The sequence below is a fragment of the Colobus angolensis genome, unplaced genomic scaffold, assembly GCF_000951035.1.
Source record: "Colobus angolensis palliatus isolate OR3802 unplaced genomic scaffold, Cang.pa_1.0 Scaffold286, whole genome shotgun sequence".
Lineage (NCBI taxonomy): Eukaryota > Metazoa > Chordata > Mammalia > Primates > Cercopithecidae > Colobus > Colobus angolensis.
The window spans coordinates 262,797-290,150 of NW_012116110.1; the positions used below are offsets into that span (position 1 = coordinate 262,797).

At 39.2% G+C, this 27,354-nt stretch overlaps 1 protein-coding gene across 2 annotated transcripts in view; it reads left to right on the forward strand.

The window, feature by feature from the left end:
• PIP5K1B (phosphatidylinositol-4-phosphate 5-kinase, type I, beta) overlaps positions 1-27,354 on the forward strand; it is a 315,005-nt gene that overhangs the window by 93,380 nt on the left and 194,271 nt on the right. For both annotated transcript variants that reach the window (XM_011948884.1, XM_011948885.1), the window contains 2 exons: positions 19,821-19,905; positions 23,997-24,065. In XM_011948884.1, coding sequence (XP_011804274.1) covers positions 23,997-24,065 — 69 coding nt within the window. In that variant the 5' untranslated portion in view covers positions 19,821-19,905. The remainder of the gene's footprint in view (positions 1-19,820; positions 19,906-23,996; positions 24,066-27,354) is intronic.

The window sequence follows — 27,354 nt, forward strand, 5'->3', positions numbered from 1 at the left end:
AGAGATAAATCAAGAATGACTGATTTTTGTAAATGAAGTTTACTGACTTGAGTAAAAATGGGAATGAAGTGACACTGAATGAGATGGGAAGGTTTGCAGGGGCAGAAATAAAGAGGTGTTTGAGTTTTGTTTAGGACCTATCTCTAATATGCTTGTGAGGATTCTAAAGGGAGCTGTCAATTGGATACGTAAGTTCAAAGCTAGGGAAATCTGGATGCAGCTAAAATTATATTTGAGATAACCACACCTTCCATCAATATGTTGGCTTTAATTTTAAAAAGCATTTGGAGTATAATTGAAAATACTGAAACTCTCTATTAATAGTACATATCTTCTGTTCATCAGTGACTAATTTCAGGGTACACAACAGTTGTGGAAAAGAATGAAGTCCTCTTAGTTGCACTTCTTATCAAAATTCCAATGGTACTGTTTTATGGAAATAGAAAAAAATTAAATTCATATGGAACCACAAAGGAGCCCAAATAGCCAAAGCAATCTTGAGAAAGAAGAGCAAAGTTGAAGGCATCACACTTCCTAATTTCAAAATATATTACAAGCCCCAGTATACAGAAGAGTATGGCACCCTCATAAAAATAGACATAGAGGCCAATAAAATAGAATAGAGGCCCCAGAAATGAACCCATTCATATACAGTCAATTGGTTTTCAGTGGGTGTGCTAAGAATACACAATAGGGAAAGATAGTATCTTCAACAAATGATGTTGGGCAAACTGGATATCCATATGTGAAAGAATGAAACTGGACTTTTATACCATACACAAAACCAACTCAAAATGGGTTAATGACTTAAACATAATACCTGAAACTGTGAAACTCCTAGGAGAAAAGCTAGGGGAAAGGCTTCATGACATTGATTTTGGCAACAATTTCCTGGATATGACACCAAAATCACAGGCAACAAAAGCAAAAGTGGACACATAGGACTAGGACAATATCAAACTCAAGAGCGAAGGAAATGATCAATGGAATGAAAAGGCAACTCATGGAATGAGAGAAAATATTAACAAACTATACATCTGAAAAGGGGTTAATATTCAAAATATATAGGGAACGCCTATAACCGAATAGCAAAAGAAAAAATAAGGAGCCTGATTGAAAAATAGGCAAAGGACTGAAATAGATATTTCTCCAAAGAAGACATATATGAGCCTGGCCTTTCCATATCAGGTTCCTTTGAGAAACTGAAAATAGTAATGGTGAAGGGGCTAGTGGAGATACCTGTGGGCAGCAGGTGCCTAGTCTGGGCCAGCAAGTGAGGAGAAGCCTCACACACAGCATGTGGTATGTGGCTACCATTTTTTCTCTTGCTTGGGCCCTGCAAATGTTGGGGGTAGACCTTTCCTTTGGAATGCTAGTCCTTGAGGTTTGTATCATGCTTTTCATCCAGCATGTAGACAGGGTTTGCACATGCCCAGGTGTTTGTTAAATGGATGAGTATTCCAGTTTTCCTTGGTTTCTGTGGCCTGGAGATGAAACATGGGTAGCTTGAAGTACCTTGGGTTCTGCAGACCTCACCATTTCCTTCTTCCTGATGTAAGAAGGCCTTGAAGACCCATCCCAGTCAATCGTCCATGGATAAAGTCTGTCAAGAGGATGTCGGGGCTTTATGTGTGATTCTACAGTTAGTGCAGTACACAAAGGGGCTCCACTGAAGGGTAGATGGAGGCTGATTTCCAACCTATTCTCAGCTGCCATGCTCTGTATCTGCTGTTGAAAAGGTGCCTTTTTCTTTGCAGGGTTAAGTCTGCCCAGAGGTGGTATCTTTTTCTCATTTTTCTACAAGGTCATAGGCATTTGCTAAGTCAGAAAGGGTGCCTTTTTGTCATTCAGACAAAGGTGTCCTAGGTTGCCCAAGGTCACGTGAGGTAGGATATTTGGGTACCCTTGCTCCAAATTCTCCATGACTGTTAAGTTCTTGAGGAACTTGAGCTGTAAGCCCTCCAAGTGTTGGAATACTTTGAGCAGTTGTCTCCCTGTGCTTGCATCTCTTCTCCCCCTTATATAGAAATCCCAGATAGGAAAAGTGTTGATCCAGGTTGCAGGCTTCCATGCCCATTCCTAGGGCTCTCAGACCTCTCTGAGTCAGCACCTGCTGCTACCACACAGGTGGATTGGTCTGTAGATATTTTAACCCATTGCTGTGTTCCCAGATGCCTCTGCCTTCCTTCTGATAAGGCAAATTTAAATTGTGTGTGTGAGGAGGGGATGGAGAGGGTGCTTTGCTTGAGCCAGGATATAGTCCTTTATATTCTGCTGAAAATTCTCAGAGGAGGGCTGTCCAAGGGAAAATAACAAGCCCGGGCATGAGAGAACTTAGAATTCCAGGGGGACTTAGCGGTATTAACACTAGGTAAAGGGCACAATTTCCTTTTTTTCCTATTGGATTGCTAATAATCACAACAATGCTAGATACTTCCTGGATTTCTTTCAGTTGGGCTGAATTTAAGAATTATAGGTTTATGCTGTTCCTTGATGCTGAGAAAAGAGGGTATGTGTAATACTGAGACATCCGCACAGTGGTGGGTGTTGAGGCACCCTGCCAGGTGGGAGAGATTTGAAATATATTCCAAAACTAAAGATTTGGGATTGTTTTTTCCTACTTTCAAAACAATGGGAATTGACAGAGTGTAATAACAACATTACACAATTACCCCTGTGAATATAATATACCACTTGAAAGAAGTACATTTGGTCAAGCTGGACCGAATCTCATCAAAGAGATAAGGGAAAGTCCAGAAGACACACCTGAGTATGGTTTGAAGCCAAAGAACAGCATGCTCCAAAGTAAGCCCAGTCTCAGGTTAAGAAGCCTTCATCATTTAGAGTGGCCACCACACAGGCTCTCCTTGTTTTGTTTTTTGACTGTTAGGTTGAATTCTGATGGAATGAATGATGGGGGTCTGCCCCAGCATATTAACAGCCCATTTCAGCCCTTGTGCCAGTCTGGAAGCAGGTGATAGTGAAGTCGGTGTGTGACCATCACAGAAAACAGATTAGAAGAAGATACCCCACGAGATAAATGATGGGCATCTCTGGATGAGAAGATTGATGGCCCCTTTTATTTTCTTTGTGATTTTCTGTCTCTTTCTAGTATTTCTAAAATAGATGTGAGTTGCATTTATAATGATTTTTAAAGTTACCCTAAAAGAGAAACTATTCAAAGAAACTGAAACTTTATGAAATGAACCTGGAACAGCAAAAAAAGATACCTTATGGAAGTATTTGAAATACTAAAACTGATAGCCATCCTTAGTTTTTCGTTTCAGTTTGATGCTTGAACATTCATTGATTATCCAATGCTAAAAGGAGGAAGGAATAAAACATTTATGAAGCATCTACTTAATGTGTAGGGACTAAATATGAGACGTTCTTTCTGAACTCAAGGTAGCTTATCTAAGAAAAACAGAAATATGCATATACACATTAAACTTCCTTTTTTGAGTCTGTCCATGTGCCAGGCACTGTGATAGAAAATGGATGGATGGATGGATGGATGGATGAATAGATAGATAGATAGAGGTTATTGCCCTCAAGGGGCCAATAGTGTAGAAGAAAGGGAAGAAATTTAAACTGAGGATTATAATATAGTCAGTAATTGTCACAATAGAGGTAGTCCCAGAGCACATGAGCATAGAGAAGAGATGCTGCCCTTTGCCTCAGGAGGGGTAGGAGAGGATTCATAGGAGGAAGTCATGCCTGAGCTGCATCTTGGAGGACAAAGAGCACTTAGCCCGAGAGTGAAGGGGATGTGCATGCCAGGCATTGAAGTGTGTACAAAGGTAAGATGCGGAGAGAACCATGCATTCTGAGAGCTGACAGTCATCCCATATGGCTGCAATTGTGTTGGGGTGAGCTGGGAGGAGAAATGAGAGTCGTGAGAGGTCGTATGCCATGCTAAAAACTCTGAGGTCTGCCCTGAAGTAGTGGGAAGCCCTTACAGGATTTTGAAGAAGGAGAGTGGTTAGACAGATTTGCATATAGAAAAGTCCCTTTAGCAATGTTGTTCACCAACAAGATAGACTAATTAGGAGGCTAGGGCAGCAATCTGTGTTAGAAATGATGAAATCTCAATGAAGTTTGTATAAGGGAAAATGCAGAGAAAGACTCAGAGTCAAGGAACATCAAGGAGATTGATTGGAAAGAGCTTAATTGATGGGTTGTGGGGATGGTGTATTGAGGTGGAATTGGGATGTTCCCTTGATTCCTGGCTTGGACAACTGGGTGTTAATGGTGGCATTCTTTGAACAAGATGGGATATGATAAACTGCAGTTGAAGCATTTTCAGTTTATAGTGCCTGTGAGATACTGTAGAAACCCTAAAAGCAGCTGGGAATATAAATCTTGAACTCAGGAAAGTCTGGGTTCAAAGAGTTATTTGGGAGTCATCACAAGTAGGTTGCAGATAAACCCATTGGTGATGGAAGAGATTATTCAAAAGCAGTGAGAAGAAAATAATTCAGAAGACCATGAGGAAAAGCAACATTTAAGAAACAGTCAAAAGAGGTGGAAACCTGCCAGAGAGCCCAAGAAAAAGTGTTCAGAGAAGTGGAGGAAAACCAGACATACCAGGAAGGGAAAACCAGGCATATGTGGAGGCCCCGCTCATGCTGTCTCCCAAGTTCATCATCCGTGGAAGAAAAGGCAAAGAGCAAATGCCAAGTGGCAGAAATGCCCGTCCCAACGGAGTTTGCCTCTGACAAGTCTCTCTAGACATAAATGTCTGTTGATACCTCACCGCTAGAATGTCTGGGAATACAAGTTTCTTATTTGTTTAACTGGGAATATTACCTTCCTAAATAAAACTAGGATCCTGTTAATAAAACACATGGATAAATAAATAAATAAAAAGAGATTTGGGGTATTTGGGGTAGATAAATGAAAGTGTTGGCCACATCAGGTAGCCAAGGGAAGAGGGACAGTAAGTGAAGGAGGACTGGTCATTCATCAGTTCAGCACAGATTTGAGAGCCTGCTGTGTGCAGGGTATTCAGTGTCAGTGCTTCAGAGAAGTTGAGGAAGGTCATGAATGAAATGACTGCTTCGGTGAAGCAATGAGGAATCCACCTGTGAACTTGGGGTGGTTGTCCAGGAGGCCGGATTGCTGTGCCTCCATGAGCGTATGGAGGGGTGGGGGTGAAGATGGAGAATGGACAATAGTCTTTTGAGAAGTTGACTTTGAGCATAAAGGGAGTGGGATGATGCTGCAGCCAGGAGGGAGCATCAGAGTGAAGAAGTTGCCAGAGCCAGGAGGAAGGGTCTCAGGAAGGAGTTCACATGCTCATATTCTCAGGGTGAAGAGCCAGATGAGAGGAAGTAGTCGATTCAGGAAAAAGAATATCTGATAGAGCTCCAGACAGGTATGTATTGTGGTTAGCAGAGAACATACCTTAGCTGTGCATCAGAGAGGGACAAGGATGGGTATGGACGCTCACAGTTTACAGGTGGGAAGGCAGGAAACAAAGGACCCACCATTCCTCTGGGAGGCAGGGGGCAGGATGCAGAGATTGTCAGGTAGCGGACTTAAGGAAATAAGCGAAGTCTTCAAATAGGCAGTATGAGCAGAGAGGTTAAGAGCCACTTTGGAACTGAGACAGCATTCCCATCCTGGCTCCAACTGTATGACCTCAGGCAAGTTATTTATATGTTTTATTCTTCTAGTTTTCAATGTTTTTTTTTTTTTTTTTAGAGGATCGGTCTCACTCTGTCATCCAGGATGGAGTGCATGGCATGGTTATAGCTCACTGCAGCCTTGAACTTCTGAATTCAGGTGATCCTCCAGTCTTGACCTCCCAAAGCACTGGAACTACAGGCATGAGCCACTATGCCTAGTCGGCTATTTCTGATAATTACCAGAGATCATGAGCTCCAACTGTATGACCTCAGGCTAGTTGTTCCTGCCACTTATTCTTCCTGTTTTTTTTTTTTTTTTTTTTTTAGAGACAGGATCGGTCTCACTCTGTCATCCAGGATGGAGTGCATGGCATGATTATAGCTCACTGCAGCCTTGAACTTCTGAATTCAGGTGATCCTCCAGTCTTGACCTCCCAAAGCACTGGAACTACAGGTGTGCACCACTTCACCCAGCTAGAGACAAGTTATTTAACCACTCTGTTGCCTTCATTTTCCTCTGCAACCAAGCAATGAGGATAATAACAGAAACCTGATACTTGAAGTTGTCGGAAGAATTAAATGAGTTAATTCCTGTAGTACTTGTCTGAGTGCCTGGCACAAAGGAGTGCTTCATATACATTGGCTGTGATAATGATTATTGATAGGACTGAGAGCACATGCAGTCCAGGGTCACCTAAACACCTAAATAGTCCAGAATAGAAGTGTGTTGACCGAGGGCTGTGAGGGCACAGCAGAGGAAGCACTGCATTCTTCAAGGAAGTCCTCAGGGAGAGTCATTTGAGATTGGCACAGCCCTGGAGAGGCTAGCTCAAGTAGAACAAACACTGTTGGTGCAGGCAAGAGGCTGTCAGAGCACCTGCCACATTTGCAGAGGAAGGCGCCCTCTGAGACTTGAGAGGGAGCACGTGGGGCGCAGCAGGCCCTGTATATGCAGAGGCTCCTTCACCTTGAGGGCGGGAAGAATGGTGGAGGAGCAGCCAGAGCAGAGGGTGAGCACCACACTTTGCAAGGCCTTGAATACCTGGTGTTTCTTCTGTAGCCACGAGAAGGCTGGGAGGGCAGTGAGGGTCCACTCTTGTCTTGGGGTGCTCTTTCTGATGAGAGTAGCTAAAAATAGTTATCACAATGCTGAATGCAGGGACTGCGTAAGGTGTGCCAAGAACATTGGAGTGCTGTAAATCTTGGACATTACTAACAACTGCCCTGTGGGAGAGGCACTGTTATTTGTTCTGTTTTTCAGATGAGGAAACTGAGGCACACAGAGGTTAAGCCACATGAGGATGCCATACAACTGGTGTGCAGTAGAGTCAGTAGTGAAGCTGGGCAGTGTTGTGACACCAGAGCCTCTTCCCGTGACCACCAAGCTGTCATCACCTGTCACATTAGGGTGTGGCTCTCCAGAGGGGGTGGTGACAAGTGGAGATTGGAGCGATGACCTCTGCTAGGCTTGTGGCAGCTTATTGATAAAATATTTTCTGTCTTAGTCAAGGAGAGTTTGGCTGTAAGGATGAGAAACTCCTGCAGATAACTCAAGTGAATGCTGAATGGATTGCGAAGATACAGGGGCCCTCCCAGAACCCAGTTGCTAGCTAGGGAGTATGGCTAGACCTCACATGGCTGGAGAGTTGTCAGGCTGGAGCAGTATCTCTGTCTGTCTGGAAACACAGGGCCTTCTCTGTGCATCTTTCTACAGTCTGATTAAATTGCAGCTTTCCTGGTTTCACTCTCCCATGACCTTGGCTAGTCCTGGTCCTACCCAATCTGAAAAGTCCAGGGCCAAAACCACTTAACTCACTCAGTCCCTGTGTTGTAGATAAAGTTCCTGCTTTGGATAATCTGCTGGTTTAGCTTAGTTCAAGTGTTCCTCCTTAATTCCTTCTGCACCTGGGATAAAGGTGGCACAGGTTATGACCAGGCAGGGAGAAAGCTGCTCTGAGAACTTTGTGATCTTCAGTAGTTAGTGAAGCTTGCACACCTCGCCATCTTGACTTAACTCCTAACCATGCACTCCTCAGTTCCTGGCTTTGCTCAGGTTCTGACAATGTTTTTGTTGTAAACATCTCGTGGGACTTCTTCCTTTCAGCCTGCAGCTCTGCCCTAGTCTTTCAGGTCTTCATCCTCATGACTATTGCAGCAGGCTCTAGAGTCACCCTTCAAATCTGGTCTTTGCTTCCCATTTTATCTTGCCTTCTTTTAAGCAATATTATTTTTACAATTTGTATTGGCCTCCTACTCAAAAGCCTTCAGCAGATGTTCCTTAATTTGTCATATTCATGGCTGTCTCCCAAGCCATCTAGCCTGCCACTAATCATCCTCTTCCCTTGAATTCCCACCATGATAGCACAGGGTAATTTTCTCTTGCCAGACGTGCCATGGCCTTTCCCTTCTACATGCCTACTCCGTCCCTCCTGCTCTGAGATCTCACCCATGACTTAAGAATGCTGACTGTAGACCCTGACACTAGACCACTGTCACCTCCCTCTCCTCTGAACTCCTTTTAGTTTTGATTCTCCAGGGAAATTGTGGTTTGTTGAAAGCAGCTGCCTGCCCAGTATGTCTTAAACCTGCACACAGCCAAGCACATATCAAACACTTGGAAAATTTAATATTCAGTGTCTAGTGGCTGATTTATGATCTCTTTTGGCCTTGGTATTTTTTTTTTTTTTTGCTTTTTAATTTTTTATTACATTTTAAAGAACATTCCATATAAGCTCTCTGACTGTGATGATTGAATACTTGTTAGAGACAAAGCCAAGTAAAGGTATTAACTCCTAATTCTGTTAAAGACTTTCCCATTATTCCGTGTGCTTGAGTTTTGGCTTCTCTTTTGTGTGCCTTGAGAACAGGGACCATATCATTCATCTTGTATACCTCAAAGTACCTCACATAAAGACATCTGGATATACATGTTTGAGTAAATGAATACCCTCCTCATTGAAGAATAGATCTTAAGTGGTCATTTCACGACTGCTTCTATCTAGGCATTTATTTACATTTGTGCCTAGTTTGAAACTGCTTTCATTACTTGTTATGAATTAAGCTTATTCACCCAAACTACAGAAAGGCTTTTGAAAGTTTTTCGGTTGGACAAAATTTGTCTCCTGCTCAGTCCTTTTCTGCCCATAACAGCATTGGCCATCCCCTCCAATGACTGTATTTCTTTAACAGTTCTTCCTGCTTCCCTGCTATGGCCTTTCAGACTTCCCTGCAGGCACAGAGCCCCTGGACACCTGGCAGGGTAAACTATCAGCTGTTCTTTGTATTTGGGGCATATAGGGGATCTGTGTGGCTTTGGCTTTCTTAATAGAAAATGACATAAACCTAGAAATACTTTGCCGGCTGCTACAGGAACAAAGGCAAACAGACTTGTTTGTTTCTGAGACCAAACATTTTTCTGCCAGTCAAAACTGGTTTTATTTGCATATGGTATATAATAAATTGTTGTAATAATTGAATAATTCCTGAGGCAGGTACTCTTAGGAAAAAAGAGGAAAATAGCTTAGAAATAAAATGTGGACAAAAAGCATGAGCTGGGAATGAAAAATGAGAAATATTGCCGTGTAGTAAAGGTACAATATTGTGAAGTCTACCCAATATCAAATGTATGGTAAAAACTGGGGAAGAGGCTGGCACAGTGGCTCACACCTGTAATCCCAGCACTTTGGGGAGCCAAGGCAGGCAGATCAGTTGAGGTCAGGAGTTTGAGACCAGCTTGGCCAACATGGCAAAACGCCGTCTATACTAAAAAATACAAAAATTAGCCTGGCGTGGTGGTGTGCACCTGTAATATTAGCTACTCGGGAGGCTGAGGCAGGAAAATCACTTGAGCCTGGGAGGCAGAGGTTGCAGTGAGCGGTGATCACACCACTGCACTCCAGCCTGCGTGGCAGAGCAAGATTCTGTCTCAAAAACAAAACAAAACAAAAACTGGGGAAGAAGAAATGTAAGCAAGTTATAGAGGCAAGAAGTTCAACTATGTGAGATTATTTGTGATTATCCCAGATGTGACTGGGAAGAGATAGAAAAGTAACAGTGTTAGTTAAATCTCCATGGATTCTTTGCCTCCATGCCAAATTTCATGACTATCTACCTAATTACTCCCCCCGACTCCCAGCTTCCCCACCACCCCCTGACACTACCATCAAATACACATAGACACATACTATGTCTTTGTATATGTAAAATGAAAATCATTGCAGGAGAAGATCATGCAGTAATGGTGTTTTTCATGAAAGACTGTGAGTTACATTGGTCTGAAAGCAACACATCCATCATGGCTGTTTTCACTGGCAACTTTCTTCTGTCTAATGTTTGCAGTGAAGACTTGGCTTGAAAAGGCTTATGAATTCTTTTAGCACAACCTTTGTTGGGAAAATGAATTACAAGTGGTTCATTTGATGCTGATCCTTTTGTCATAGCCATTTATAGCTATTCTGTTTATTCACTTTGTGAGAGCCGTTCTGAGAATTGATGAATGTGTTTTATGAGAGAATATAAGAGCCCTGCAATTTGTTTTGATTGGTCTCCATTTGGATTCATAGCAAGCAGGTGCCATCATTTGGAATTGGTTTTGGCAGTGGCTTGGTTATGTAAATATTAGATACATGAAGTGAAACCTCATTTAAATTATTTTCATCAGTAAGAATAGGAGAGCTTTACATTGAATGTAAGACACCATAGTTCTATTTTTACAGCTTCTAAGCATACAAATGTGTAACATACCATATGTCTGAACATATGTATGTAGAAGTGGCCTCCATTGTACAAATATTTAACATACAGATTTTCTGCATTTCTTTCAGAGTTTATGCAAATATTCTTTTAAAAAACTCCAAGCCTGTGGTTTCTTAATATAAGATAATTTTTTCTGGTCTGAAAAATACAGTCATTTCTGCTTTGGAAACTACGTTAAGGATTGTTTCAGTTTGGTATATAGTTTTGTTTATATTTAAGCCTCAGTAAATAACCCAGCACATTTTAAACCTTTGCTTTCTCCTGCTTTTGTTGTTGTTGTTGTCACTGTTGTTTTTGTTGCCAAACCCACATTAAAAAAAATACCACGCCTCTTTTTAAGGGCACTAGAAGAACTATAATACTTCCTATCTTCCCTGCAAAACTGTTTACCAGGCTGACATTTTCCTAAGAGTAGCTCCCTAGGTTTTCATGAATCCATATAAATTTTCACGCATTTGTTTTTATTCTGCACAAGATTTAAGAGGGACTTATGATCATAGGTGGAAGGAGCAATGAGGAAGTCTGTTGGTAACCCTTTAAGTAACATCCTAAACCTCAGGCTACTTGGCGGGCAAATTCTTAAAATGCAAGACTCATGATCTCTGAGTACACTCATAAAAATTTAAGTATGCTTCATGGTGCTGGGTCTTTTTGTAAGCAAGCCAACACAGTGTCCAGACTCTTTCCCACTCTCTACCTCTCAGCCTTATGTCCCCAGCAAACGGCTCTAAGTCCAATTTCAGTGTTCTTCATAAGTGAAGCTTTCCATGAGCCCCACAGGCTGACTTATGCAGTTCCTCCTCCAAAAACCCAGAGTAAAGGACATGTCACATTGTAAATTGTAGCCATTGCAATGCCTGTCTCTCCTGCTAAGAGGATTTCTTTAAAGACGAGAACCTGTCCTTGTCATTATGGCCCCAGGCCTAGCTTACTGCCTGACATGTTATGCTCCATAAATGTTCATTGAATGAATGAAAGAGTGGATCTATTTAGTGTTAGGTAATACAAATGAATTCAAAAGAGCATAAATAAAACAAAAATGTTTAACTTTAACATGCAGGTGTGACCAAGGCCCAAATTATCTTCTAGTTGCTTTGTCTTTTGGGAAATGCACTAGGAAATGTTAACATACACAGCCTGAATGGCGTGAAAATATTTGAATATGGCTATCCTATTGGAAGCCCAATTCCAGTGGGGCAAGTTGCACTCATAATGACCAAATAATCAATGAGTCCTCTCCTTATTCCAAAGAGGATTTGAGGTGAGACCCTACCTAAGAAACTTGGCAGAGGCACCAAAACAGAAGCACTATCTAATGGAGTCAGCACAATTTATAATCGAAGAGAAGTGGACAGCAGCAGAGATGAATGTGAAACCAGGCCTTCAGAGGTCTATCCCAGTGTTCTTCCAATTAATTCTTGTTGCTTCCCTTTATCAATGTTTAATAAAATGTTTGTTTTTATGGGAAGATGAGGAAGGACTGTTGTGTCCCTTACCTCTTGTGTCTACAGATTGGCCTACTTAGTTAAGTGATTAGGTAATTAGCAGTTCTCCCGCTTATTTGGCCATGTATGAGATGCAAACTCATCTGTGGCAAATTAAAAATACTGAGTTGTGTGGCCCTAGTTGGGGAATTAGAGGTTGAAAGGGTTGCTTCTGACTCACATAGGGCCCCCAGGCACAATATATCTCAAACTTTCAGTAACTGTGGAGTCTTAAAAAGCTCCTCTACCACCTTTTCAATTAAGATGTTCCCTCCGGTTTGAGACTCACTGATGTAGAACAAGTTTTATAGGAAATAATTATGTAAATTAATATTGTTGGCTAACTTTTTGATTGCATTTACAAATTGAAAAATGCAGTGCAATATTGATTAGACAGTCTTCTCATTGTTTTTAAGTAGGAGAGAACAAGTAAGAGAGGTGTATGGTGGAAAGAGCATTAGGTTTGAAGTCTTAACAACCCTGAATCAAATCTTAGCCCTAACACTTGACTAGACTCCAGGAAAATCATCCCAAGTCACATCCTCGCTCTTCTCCTTCCTCCTAGACTTAATGCAGGGTCTGCGGTAGACCCTGACTGCTTGGTAGTGATCTATTTAAGCTCTTAACAGATTCCCAGAGCCATAACAATAGAAACGTGTGTACCAGCTCCTAGCCTACCCACCAATCCACATTTCCATTGAGAATCATGTGTCTCAGGCTTATTCCCCCACTGCTTTCCCACTTTCATTGTAATTTCTGTTTCGTTTTATGGCCCATCATTGGCTTGTTTGTCCTCAGAGTCATTCCTTACTCTTCCCGTGTTCTGTATCACAGGGAAGTCATCCCATATACGATGCATTTCTCAGGCTTCCTATGGGCTCAGATGCTTTTCATGAGGTTGACCCCTGGGAGCCATAGACAGGGATTGGCGGGTAGAAGGTGGACGGGAGAAACCAGGATGTTCTCCCCCAACCTGTCTATCTTGGGTGGCATCTCCAATAGTGACTGTCTTCTCCATGCTTCTAAACATACCCCTCCTACTGCAGTTCCAACTTCTGCCAGTCAACCACCGTCATGATGTTCTGATCCCAGCTGACCTCTGCTTTTGAGATCTGTTAACACCATCTCCTCTTGTGCCTGCAGCCCTAAAAGCAATAGTGGCATCATATTGATTTTAATCTGTTTCATCACCATCTCTTGCTTAGCTTTTCAGCTCACTCATCACTTTTATAACCAGTTCCATGTATTAAATTCCCCCTCTTTAATATTCAGAGTGGTTTAATATTCAGAATGGTTTCTGTTTTCCCTAATAGACGCTGAAAGTACTCCTGAAGTGATAAACTCTCTTTATTGCCTTTACTAGACAGAGTATCTTAGATGATCCCAAGCCTGTGAAGCATGCTGAAAATACTGACTCACTAGGTCTACCACGCAGAGGTAGTGATTCCCTGGCTTCAGTGTGTGGCCCCAGAAGCTGAATTTTCAAAAAAACTTCCCTGGTGGTTGTAATACCCAGCATTGGTTTAGAGAATGGCAAAGCCAGGCTGAGATGGAGCTGTGTGGGGTGGGAGTGGATGGTTGCTAGGTTCATTCACCAACTAAGGGCTTCCCTTTTACAAAGCAGCCTCACAGCAAGAGAGCCCAGCTCAGCAAAATTAAAATGACGGCATCCCATGGACTGTATAGGACAGTTACAAGTGTCAAAATAGCACATGTTAAATTGGGGAGTGCCAAGGGATTATTTGCAAGAATAAATGAGATCACATATGTGGCATCATTTCACACATCGTAGTTGCTTGATAAATGATCTTCCCTTCTCTCAAATCGAGTGAAAACATAGAACTATAGAAAGCTATGAAACAGTATCAATTATTCCTTAAGGTCACAGAATCCAGATACTAAATACCAGAAATAATAGATAAGTAACCACATAGTAAAAAAAAAAAAAAAAACAAAAAACAAGTAATTGCCTGGCATGTATTATTCCTCACTGAGCTGGTGCTCAACAGTCCAGTCATGTGACACCATAGGTTAGCTCTCTTTCATATCAGAAATAATTTTTGAAAATAAGTTTTAACTGGGACTCTTGTGTCAGATTACATAGTAACATCTTCTAAGGAGACCTGAACCTTGTGAGTATGTCCTTCTTGGCCATTGGAATTTCTGCATTCCGGGCTCTTGCCGGAGACTACAACTTTGAGTACTCCACTGTCCAATTCTTATCAAAAGGCTGGTTAGGAGAAATAATATTCATGGAGGACTGCCTGAAAGATATGCAGCCTGTTCATTCCTCATTGAGATAACCTAAACTCTATTTGTGATTTAAGTCAGGTCATCACATAGCTGCCTATTTGAATCTCCATGTATTTACTTCTTTTCAGTTTCTCTTTACTGGGGAAGATGAATGAAAAAAAGGCACATCTGTCATTATGAAATTTTGAACAGTGTTAAATGAAAACCCTCAGAGGTTTCCAGACAGAGAAAACAAGCATGCTTCCAACGGAGGGAGCATCAGACTAAGATGAAACTACTCATCTACAAAGTCGGAAGTAAGCAGTCAGCAATACAGTGTTTATAGAGAGATGGGACAAAAGACCTGTGAGCCAAGAATCCCACACTGGCCAAGAGCTCTATTCCTACATAAGAGCAAAAGGAAGACATTTCTGCACATGGAGATGTTCAGAGTGGGCCATCTACATGCCACTTCTGAGAATCGAATCAGGACATAGGTGTCAAGGTAGGAGGAGATGAAGAGCCAAGGAAAGAGTGATGAGCAACAAACATTGCAAAACTTACGGTCAAGTCTAAATAAATGATCATAGGGTCACTATGAAGTCTAAATTGTTCATTAAGATGTCTTAAAATGGAAGAGACATGTTGACTATGAGGAGATATTTAGTAGTTTGGAGTGGAGCAGGCAATGAAAGAGTAAAAGTATTCCAAGTGTCTCTACCTATGGACAAGAAAGAGAAAAGAGATGTCATGGATTGGGTTCTCTGGAAGCAAGTACTGGGACACAGTTTTGGTTTCAAGATACTTACTAGGAATTAACACCTGTGTATTGTGTTCCCCAGAAAGATATGTTGAAGTCTTGATTTTCAGTACTTGTGTATGTGACCTTATTTGGAAATAGGGTCTTTGCAAATATAATCAAGTTAAGATGAGTTCATGAGGGTGAGCTCTAACCCAGTAAAACTGGTGTTCTTACAAGAAGAGGAAAATGCCACATAAAGAGGGAGACACATGGAGAGAAGTGCTATATGGTGACAGAGGCCGGGGCTGGAGTAACACAGTGGCAAGCCAAGAGACACCAAGAAAGATGGCTACCACCAGAAGCTAAAAAGTAGCAAGGAAGAATTCTATCGAGTCTCAGAGGGAGCATGGCCCTGCCAATACGTTTATTTTGGACTTCTAGCCTCTAGAACTGTGGGAAAATAAATCTCTGTCATTGAAGCCACCCAGACTGTCATACTTTGTAGGGGCAACCCTAGGAAACTGATAAAACCTGTAAAGAGATGAGGGAAGAAGCACAAAATCAAAGTCCCATGCAGGACACGCACAGCCTGGGCCACCTTGGTGGGGAGCTGGAGGAAGAGTGACACCATGCCACTCAGTCACAAGAGGTGGCTGCCCCAGGAAGGCCATGACCTAGGCTAAAGTGGCTCCCTGCAGAGGCATGCAGTAAAGCAGTCTTCCCCCCTTACAGGGAGATCTGGGTAGCTCATCTCCATGTCTACACAGCAGACGAAGGGAAATATGTCTGGGCAGTGAAGATAGTGTATAGTCATTTGGCTTTTTTAATGGAAAAACAGATTTTTAAATGATTTAAAATTAAAAAGATAATACGAGCAAACCAGCAAATAAATAGAGTAAAAGTAAGTATAGTAATAACCAATGTAATTAATAGTAAACAAAATGTTATTATAGGCATTGCCTTTTATTTCCTGACCAACATAGTTCTGGAATGTATAAGGCAAAAAAAATGAAGTAGACATACAGGAGAACATGGCAAAACTATAATTATATTAGGGAATTTTGATATAATTGTTTCATAATTTGGCCAGGCATGGTGGCCATGCCTGTAATCCCAGCACTTTGGGAGACTGAGGCAGGTGGATCACTTGAGCTCAGGAGTTTGAGATTTAAGCCTGGGCAACATTGTGTGAGACCCCATCTCTACAAAATTATTTAAAAACTAGCCAGGTGTGGTGGCATGCACCTGTAATCCCAGCTACTCAGGAGGCTTAGTTGGGAGGATCGCTTGAGCCTGGGCAGTGGAGGTTGCAGTGAGCCGAGATCATGCCACTTCACTCCAGCCTCAGCAACAGAGCCAGACCCTGTCTCAAAAAAATTAATAATAATAATTTTATTTGACAAAGTAAATAATGATACAGGTTAGTATTTGTATATAGTGTTCATGCCCTGTAAACACAGAATCTGCATTTTTCTCTTGTGTCTGTAGAACGTTTACAAAAATCTATTTCTATGTCCACAGGAAAAAACTAAATGAATTTGGGGGGAAAAGCTATTTTACTCATTGTCTTTTTTATCCCACTGTAATAAAACAAAAAACTGATGGTGTAATAATAATAATAAATAAAATAAAACGTAAATGCTTGAAATTAAGAAGCCTTCTTATAGATGATTCCTGGATCAAATCGAAAATCAAATACAAAATGACAAATTCTCTGGAAGTTAATTAAAGAGAACATTTCACATCAAAGCTTACAAAGAAATTGTTAGTGCACTTAGGAATACTTTATAGCCTAAATACTTTTGGTACTATTAAAAAAAAAAAAAGAATGAAAAATAAACTAAATATTATTGCATCTAAGAAATTTTTTTTAAAATCAAAAGAAAGGTATTGGCAAAAGCTAAAATTAATGTAATTGAACACAAAGCAATTAAAAGGGGATAATCTGACTAATGAAAAAATATATATAATATAAAGAATGTACATATACACATGCAACATTAGGAATGAGGAAAAAAATTGCCCAGATCCCAGAAGGATTAAAATAATTCAATAAGACAATGATATGTTCAGGTTTATGGCAATAAATTTTGAAATCTAGAGGAAATTGATGTTTTTCTAATAAATTATAAATTACCAAAATTTGTTTGAAAGAAAGGTTATAAATCCCGCAAGGAATAATAAACAGAAAGAAAACCTGAATGCCTATAAAGAAAGCCTTCCAATTTTATGAAAAGTAAAAATTCCTTCATACCAAAACTGATAAAGATGGCCACAACAATTGTTCAATATCACTTATGAAAATTTGCTTTTAAAAACATTGAGAAATCAAATCAACATTAAGATTTATTCTAGAAATATAAAGAGTTTTAATTTTATATTTTTGTCTTTCTTGAAAGATAAGCATTTGTATTTCATTCTATTTAAAAGAGTGACAAATGAAAATATCCAGAGTGAATTTAGTAAGACGTAAGACAAATTAAAAAAAAAAGATTGTAGTAAAAGACATAAACATTTGAAGAAGTAGAGAGCTATACTATCTTTTCAAATGAGAAAATGTAGGATCCTAAAGATAAAAATTGTTCTAAAAAAACTATATATAATCCCAGTCAGAATCCCAACTTGAAAGATAAAAGTATTGTCAGATCAGTCAACATGATTTTTTTTTTTTTTTTTTGATACAGAGTTTTGCTCTTGTCACCCAGGCTGGAGTACAATGGCCCCATCTCAGCTCACTACAACCTCTGCCTCCCAGGTTCAAGCGATTCTCCTGCCTCAGCCTCCTGAGTAGCTGGGACTACAGGCAGCCACCACCACACCCAGCTAGATTTTGTATTTTTAGTAGAAACGGGGTTTCACTATATTGGCCAGGCTAGTTTCGAACTCCTGACCTCAGGTGATCCACCCCGCCTTGGGCTCCCAAAGTGCTGGGATTACAGGCACCCAGCCCAATCAACATGTTTTTAAAGGCCATATAAAAATATGAATGCAAGAAAATGTCCAAACTTGAAGGAAAAACAGCATGGGGAAGTTGTGCTAGCAGGCATCAAAGCATACTACCATGTTACTGCATTTTCAAAGCAATATGACATTAACTTAGGAATCCACAAGTCAGTGTTTGGAACAGAGTAGATGCCTTAACTAAATCAATGTATATAGGAAAACTTAATGTATGCTAAAGGTGGCTTGTCTTTCCAGTAAGGAAAAGATCATAAAGTAAATAATTTGGGGGCAATTAGCTGTCCATCTGGGGCAAGATTCCATTTGGATTAGATTCCATTTGAAGTAAGATCTAATATTAAATATGGACCCATAAAGGTATTAAGAGAAAATATGGGAGAATACATGTATAACATCAGGTTAGGGGGAGCTCTCTTTCATAATCCATCATCCAAAAAGGAATAATTCCAAGACAGTAAATTTATAATCCATAAAGGAAAAATTGGCAGATTTGACTGTGTAAAAATTTAAAATGTCTGTAATGACAAGACACAATAAATAAAGCCAAAAGAAGAATAATGCTTGCAACCTCTAGGACAGAGCTAATGTTTAAAATATGAAGAGGTCTCACAAATTGATTATAAAAGAAAGATAAAACAGCCCAGTATAAAAATAGTCAAAGGGCGTGAACTGGAATTGTAAATCATCAAGAAATCTATGAAAAGAATCAACCCTGTTAGTAGTGAGAGAATGCGAGTTAAAACCACTGAGATGCCCATCAGGTGAGCAAACACTTTTAAAGATGGCGAACACCAGTGCTGATCAGTGTGTCAATAAGCAAACACTCACCATGCACAGTTGGGCTGATTGCTTCAGCCTTTGCACGGAAAGAAATGTAGCAATAGTCATTCAAGTAGTTAACATGCTTATCATGTTTCACCCCACAGTTATTCCACTTCTAGGATTCTTTCCCACAAAAATAAAAGTACTAGAACATTAAAGATGTTTGAATAAGGCTGTTTATTCCTGCTCTGGTTAAGGTAGCCAAATTTGGAAACAGTCTGAATGTTCTTCCACAGAGGAGTGATTGGTTAAACAATGGTATGTCCATCTTGTGAATATATGCAGTTATTTTTAAGTGAGGTAGATATATAGATTTGAAAAATATATTGATAAGAGCAAATGGCAGAAATAAATGTGTGTGTGAAAAAGCACAGGGAAGATTTTGAAAGGCTATACAACAAACAGACTGTTCATATTGGCTATCGCAGGGTAGGGGAGATAAGAGTAAGACCTAATTTTCTTTTTTTTTTTAAGAGACAGAGGCTCACTATGTTGCCCAGGCTGGTCTCAAATTCCTGGCCTTAAGCAACCCTCCCACCTTGGCCTCCCAAAGTGATACGATTACAGGCGTGAGCCACCATGCCCAGCCTAATTCATTTTTACTTTATACCTCTTTACATTTTTAAATTGATTACAATAAGCAAGTATCTCTTCTGTATCAAACATAATTATAGCACAAGAGCTTTTGTGAACTTTTCTTTGAAGTTGTGTCGTCTAATCAACCCTTATGGAAATCACAGGTAATTTATCATAGGGATAATATTGAAAAATTGTCCACATGTCACATGTTGTCTCCTCTATGAAAATCCATGGGAGAAATTTCCACTCCAGCTTGAATCTCTGGATACCTGTGGTTCATTTGAGCAACTGCTTTGCTTTTATCTTTTCCTCATTATGCATCTGGTAACTGATCATGTTTTCCTTTCCTCTGGAAACCAGGAATCTCAGAGTCAAGTTATAGACTGTAAAGCTTATTCAACAACCATACCAGGCCCTGTGGCTTATGTTCTATGCACAGCCCTTGCTGATGGAGTCATCTTGCTCTCCACGTTTATTTTCCCTCACCCACATTCCTTCCTTTGTTTTAATTTTAACTGCTTATATTGCATGTATCCTGATAGCTACCTCTGATCTTTTTTGGGAGATGTAGTAGGGATATGAGTAAATAATGACCAGAAATTTCTATTTTAACAGAAACCTGGGAAAGAAAACGGTCTCAACAATGAGTAGGCCACCCATCACTACCAACTGCAGATGACTTGCCATTTCATTTACAAAGGTAAGGAATATAGTCTATATTTTTAATTAATTCTGATCAAATCAGTATAGAGCCCTTACCTTTTTATCGTAAATATTTTTACAAATATTCTAAAACATATATCTAGCTCATAACCTTTAACTTTGACATCAAATTTGAAACAAACATCAAGCAAACAGAAACAAGAAATTTTATGAATTTTGGCATGCCAGAAGGGTTTGAAAAAACCAAGATGTGGTCTCTGTTGTTAATTACTATGTGCGGTTAAACTTTTAAATAGTATTTCCCTTATTTTTAAGTGTAGCAGTGTTCACTGTAGAATACTTGGAGAATCTAACAAAATATAAAAATGAAAACTTAAAGCATTTATAATCCCATCATCTGTAGATAATTACCAGAACTTCTGAGAATGTCTTTCCTCCTTCCTTTTATGTGTACATGAAAAATACATATGATTATAACTTCAAAAAAAATTTTTAGAGACGATGTCTTGCTGTGTCTCCCAGGTGAAATTCGTATAATATAAAATTAGCCATTTAAAAACGAACAATTCGTTGTGTTCATTTTTAGTGCAGTTTAGTACATTTACAATGTTATGCAACCACTACCTCTATGCAGTTCCAAAACATCTGCATCACCCCCAAAGGAAATTCAGTGCAGTCAGCCCTTGGTATCTGCCGGGGATTGATTCCAGGACCTGTGGATACCAAAATATACTCAAGTCCCTTATCTAAAATGACACAGTATTTGCTTTTGTTTTTCTTTTTGAGACAGGCTCTTCCTCTGTTGCCCAGGCTGGAGTGCAGTGGTGTAATCATGGCTTACTACAGCCTCAAACTCCTGGGCTCAAGCAATCCTCCCACCTCAACCTCCTATGTAGCTGGGACAATAGGTGCAAGACATTGTGCCTGGCTAATTTTTTATTTTTTATAGAGATGAGGTCTCACTGTTTTTCCCAGGCTGGTCTCATACTACTGGCCTCAAGTGATCATCCCATCCCAGCATCCCAAAGTGCTGTGATTACAGGTGTGAGCCACCATGCCCAACCTGATTATATAATGTTTTTTAAAATGATGTTTTTAATTCATACTTACTTTGGCTTCATTAGTTACAGATGATGTGGTGCAGAAGCATAACAAGTCTAAGAAGAAACAGTAGTCATCATTGTGACCATTGTAATGGCCCTTTGCAGTTTACCAGTACATCCCCAAGCATCTTCTTTGTCCATGCTGCATGGCCTCTCCAACTCCAATGTCCCTGGTTAATAGGTTCATGTGAACTTTGTTAAACATCACTCTATAGGAAAAACAAATAAATAACCCTTGAATCCAGATGATAGTTCATGGCCTTCGTTTATCATTATTATATGTTTTGTGCTGCTTAAAAGGAAGTGTTTTTTTAAAAAAATAGAAGTTTACGTGTTTTTCTCCTCTTCCCTACTGTCAAGTCAGGGGTGATTCACAAAGTAATAAAAAATACTTTAAGACCATCTCATCCTCCGTCCTTCATTCATGCCAGTTAGTTAACCTCTCATTAAGGTTGTTTTTTTAAGCACCCTTCAGAGTTGCTCTTGTGGTTTTTTGGTTTTAAAAGCTGCAAAGTCTTAAAAGTGAAATTACTAGAATGGCATTCTTTAGGGAGGTCTTGGCTCTGTTAAACAGTTGAAGGCCTGTATTTTACCCTGAGCATGATATATAAACCATTTTAATTCTTCTGGCATTTTTATTCAAAACTTACCAAAATATTATTACAAAGAGACTAGAAAAATGAACTATTCTTTAAGTCAATTTAAGCAGATACAGATGGAAAACAATAGTTTGTGAAACATTTGTCCTTGAAGACTCTATTCTAACACAGATTAAATAGACACAAATAGAACTGCAAAATTATGTAAAAGGGGGGTTTGATTGGTGGGCAGTACTAGATCTAGTGAGGTTGGCTCGCTGGAATTCTTGCATTTATTTTCCTGGATGGTTTTTAGTCATATCAAGCTCATGGCAGTGTGGGTAAACTCAGTCACTTTGTTCCAAGGCAGAGAAATAGTTGATTAATTCCTAGATTTAGCATATGCTGTGTTTATTAAAAGCCCAGAATTTAAAGCATGCTTCAAAGGCATAAAAGAAAGTCAGAAATTTTGCCCTTCCTTGCTATTAAATGTTCTGCATGCAATTTAAGGTAAGACCCTTAAATATTGTGGTTCCCTAATTATGAAGTTACCCTTGTTTACCACAGAAGTAACATAACTGGCTTTAAAAATTCAGATGAATTATAGGTTACATGTGAAAATCTTATCATTAGGAAAAGAGAGAAACACATTTGAAGATCAGATCTCTCAATGAAAAAATATTTTATCTTAAGGCATTAAAAGAATTCACAAAGATATGTAATAGTTTTGAGTGTATAAAAATGTAAAACTTCTCTATATCATAATTATGAAACAAGTTAAAAGGCACACGGTAGACTGGGCACAGTAACTCATGCCTATGTCCCAGCACTTTGGGAGGCTGAGGCAGGAGGATTGCTTGAGCTCAGGAGTTCGAGACCAGCCTGGGCAACATAGCAAAACCCTGTCTCTACCAAAATAATTACAAAAAATTAGCCAGACCTGGTGATGTGCACCTGTAGTCCCAGCTACTTGGGAGGCTGGGGTGGGAGGATTGTCTGAGCCTGGGAGGTCGAGGCTGCAGTGAGTTGTGATGGCACCGCTGTACTCCAGCCTGAGTGACAAAGTAAGACCCTGTCTCAGAAACAAACAAAAAGGCACATAATAACAGAAAACTATTAATAATGCACTTGGCAAGCAATTAATGACCTTAAAACATAAAAATAAGCAAACCACTAGTATGAATAACCATAATAGGTAAAAATCAATAATGGAAACATTAAGACCTCCATAAATGGACGAAACAATGGAAAACTCGACGAAATACGAAGAACTAAAAATGATGTGAAAACGATGTTAACCTTCACCAGTAATTTTCACAGATGCAAATTAAAACCAGGAGATGATTTCTTTTACCTATCAGATTAGCAAAGCTGTTTAAGATGATAACAGTCATTACTAAATGTGTAATGAAACGAGCCCTCACTCACTGCTGATAGCAGTGTGAATGAGTATATTCTTTTGGAAATAAATTTACCAATATGTAGTAAGAGCTTTAAATTTTTTAATACCCTAGTATGCCCTAGCAATTCCAAGAATCTAGTCCAAGAAAACATTGATGTTAGATAAAGATATAAGCATAAAATAATTATTGTACTATTTGCGGGAGCAAAACTCTTTGAGCTGCCTCAACTATCCTTCAATATTAGCATTGACTAAAGTATTAACACACAGTGGTGTTCAGAGTGGTATATCTTACAACTAGAAAAAATTATTCTTACAAAGATATTTTTGTAATCAAATGGGAAAATATTGATTACATAAATGTTCTGTGAAAAATACTGGGTAAGATAGTATTGTAAATTTTTTCATATGAAAATACACGGAATAAAAGGTAGAAATAAATATGATAAAATATCAATAGTGGAGTTGCCCAAGGGTAGTAGAATTGAGTAATTTTTTTGTTCTGACTCATATTTTTTGGTACTTCCCATATATTTTTACAGTGAGCATTTATAACCAGAAGAAAAGTTTTTTAAAAAGCTGTGTAGCCTGGGCACAGTGGCTCATGCCTATAATCTCAGTTACTCGAGAGGCTGAGGTGGGAGGACTGCTTGAACTTAAGAGTTTGAGGCTGCAGTGAGCCATGATCACACCACTGTATTCCAATTCCAGCCTGGGTGATAGAATGAAACCCTGTCTCAAAAAAAAAAAATTAAAAAAAAAAACGCTTTGTAGACAGAAACTTATACACATGTACATGCTTTCTTAGAGCATATGGGATAAAATATATTACAAAAAAGTTTTGGATTTATTTTTGAAAGATTAAGGAATGCAGATTTCTTTTTTAGTATTCTGAAATTTTTCTTTCTTCCTTTCTTAGGAACAACAGCAATAGCCATAACAAAAACGTGCTTAACTAAAATAGGTCCTTTGGTTAGCAATATTATTAATATATTGTATTTCAGAGTAGCATTCAAGTTCAAATGGCAGTGTGTTTCTCTTGTAGATGTCGTCTGCTGCTGAAAATGGAGAGGCAGCACCTGGAAAACAAAATGAAGAAAAAACCTATAAAAAGGTGAGTGTGCATTTTATTTTCTAAAGAGGAACACTGTGTTGCTGTTTGGTACGTGAATATTATCAAAGGCCTTTCTTTCTCCAAAGCAGTTGTGAGTTACTATCTTAGTTTCCAGTTGCTGCTATAACTAATTACTGCAAATTTAGTGGCTAAGACAACATACATGCATTATCTTCTAGTTCAGTAAGTCAGAAGCCTAACATGGGTCTCCCTGGGCTGAGATCCACGTGTCTGCAGAACTGTATTCCTTCCTGGACACTCCAGAGGAGAGTCCCGTCCTTGTCCTTCCCGGCTTCTAGAGGCTCCCTGCGTGCCCTGTGTCGTAGCTCCCTGCCATCTTCAAAGCCAGCAATGGCTGGTGGAGTCGTTCCCAGGCTGTATCACCCTGACACTTTAAAGGGACTGTGTGAGTGCATCGAGCCCTCCTAGGCTCACAGAAACACGGAAAAATATTAATAAAAAGTAATATTCTTTATCTAAAAGGTCAGCTGATTAGCAACGTTAATTTCCTCTGCAACTTGAATTCATTTTTGCCTTATAAGGTGACATATTCACAGGTCCCAAGGATTAGGGCATGGGGATCTTTGGGGGTCAATAATACAGAATATTGAGTGAAGATAGTTGTTTGAAGACCCTTCTTATTCCTAAGAAGAAGGCTCCTGAGGGCATGCAGTGTTCTGTGTATAATATATTAAATCCTTTAATGGACTCGCTACTTTCCACCAACATTTAAAACATTTCCTACCTTTGTATTTTAAAACTTTTAAAATGTGAGATGCTCCTCTTCCCCACCTTTTCTAAGTCGCTCAGATTTTATGTCTTCAGTCCATTTCACAAAAGCTCGTTTTCCAGACTTCCTAGTGTATCTTAAATTACCAGTCTTTGACTGATAAATTCTTGACTCCCAGCTACCAAGCTAATGTTCAAACACATTACTGGGTGAAATATGTTCCCAAGCACCTCTACTCCTGATTATAAAGTGACTATACATTTTAGCTTTTCAAAGTTCTTGCTATTTCGCCCTCTTAAGAGTAGGAGATTTGTGTATTGAAGGTTTATTATTTCTTAATTTTTCCCTTTATACTTTGATGGATAGCCTGCAAGACGTTTAGTCATAAAGTATATGAGCTATGTGCTCCCACCACATATTCAGGTCATGGAACTAACATGATGTATTTTCTGTTCCATTTTCATGTGGGGGAATATGCACTTTTTCCTGATCTTTTTTATCTGACTTTTCCACTCAGCCAAACCTTGAAATATAAACCAGGAGGTTGTCATTCAAAGTGATGGTGTGGCTGGAAAAGAGTTGGGTAAAGATTCAAGAGCTCAGAAGTGTCACAGTATATTTTATAAAATTTGTACATCTGGCCAAAGGCAACAATATACTATTATTTATTTTTAGACACAGGTGAAAAACCAAATCCTGTCTCGTTTACCCAAGATTCCATGTACATTCATTCAAGCATGGACCAACACAGAGATGATTACATTGCTAGCCTGTTATTACTTCAGACAAGTTTCAGGTGGTATTCTCAGTCAGCATCAAGATGCACTGAAATTCTTGACTGAATTCTGACTTACAGGAGAGGCTTTGTGGCTGCAAAAGTTGTAGAAAAAAATGTGACCGTGACATCTCAGAGTTTGCTAAGTGTACACTGCCCAAGAATTTCTTTAGTCAAGCAGGTTTTCAATAATTAGTATAGGTAATTCTATGATTAATGTCTCTGGTAGGATATTTAACTCAGCAATGTTTTTTAGGTTGTAAAAACTGAAAATCAAATTCTGTGGTAGGAGAAATCAGGAAAGACACAGAAAACCTAAAGGGACCAGAAATTTTTTTAAATGAACAATTTTTTATGTGTAATAATATCAGGATCTTATTAATGATTTCTGGTTTTAAGGTATAAGCAATGGAAGGGGATGTACATAGTCTCCTTAAAAAGCACCAAGAAGACCAGCACAGCACTTAGAACTTCACCCCTTAATAAATATGGTATTGATATGCATAGCAAGAAGAAGGAATCACTTAGAGAAAGTGTTATTTTACTGACAGGTAAAAGCTCAGCTGAATTATTCAGTTTAATTCTCTGATCTTCAAACTGAAGAAGGTGTTAATAGTGGACTTAGGAGTTAGATATTGCAAATGTGTTTATCTCAGAGTTAGGAGAGGTAATAATAAGAGGCACATAAGCTATTGCAAATATGTTTATCTGTAGGCCCAGGTAAACCATTTCCCAGACGAAAGAATTCAAAGCTAGAATAGGAAAACCTCTGAATGTGAGCTTTAAACAAATTTGAAAATGGGAAAATTGTCAGAAAACAGGACATAGCAAATATTATTCCTATTTTCAAAAATGAGGAAGAGTACATTCTGGAAACCAGATTATAAGTGAGACATTCTCTAGTATAATTTGAGCATTATTATTAAACATATGGTTTATACATATTTAGAGAGGAAACATATCTTTTACAAACCTGAAGAAGTTCATAAAGATGTAGTTTATTTCAAACTAACTGCATTTCCTATTTTGAGAGAGTCATTAAATTACTCATAAAAAGTATGTTCAAATTTAATGAGTCTTGATTTAAAGGCATCTAAAAGATTCACTAGTCTCAGACAAGGTGGATAAGTATGGGTTAGATATTATGTTTAGTGTGTTTGTATCTGGTTGGACTAATGGTCTCAAAAATTGGCAGTTTTACTCCCTATTCACTCAGTCTCTACCAGCATGATGCATGAGTTGGCCCTGGGTAGCTTACCATGCTCACCCATGACCTTAATGAAAGCATAAAAGCAGTGCTTTGCAAATGCAAATGACAAAAAAACTGTAAATGATAGCAAACAGACTACACGAGCGTTGTCAAGGCCACCATACATCTTACTCCCTTTACAGATACCTTAAAGTTAAATTTCTTTCCCAGTGCTGAAGCCTTGACCATCAGGTATGCACAGATTTACTAAGAAGCTTTGATAACCCATTGTTTTTGCCTTGACTGAAAGCCAATCCATGGATCCCAGGTTAAGGCCTCTGGTCCTCTATTCTAGGAGTGAGAAATATACCACAGGAGTTTATAAGTAGCTTACAGTGGAGTGGGAGAAGCAAGACATGAAAACAATTTTAGAACACAGTAGTCTATAATGAGGAGTTCAAAAGGGAAGAAACCAATATTGTTAGAATTAAGCAGCAGGTTTAGGCTTTCTGTATTGAGCCCCAGATTTACTGGGCAGCTGCCAGCAACATTCAGCGTCATGAGTGCTGTGATTTCCACGTGTTATTAGGGAACA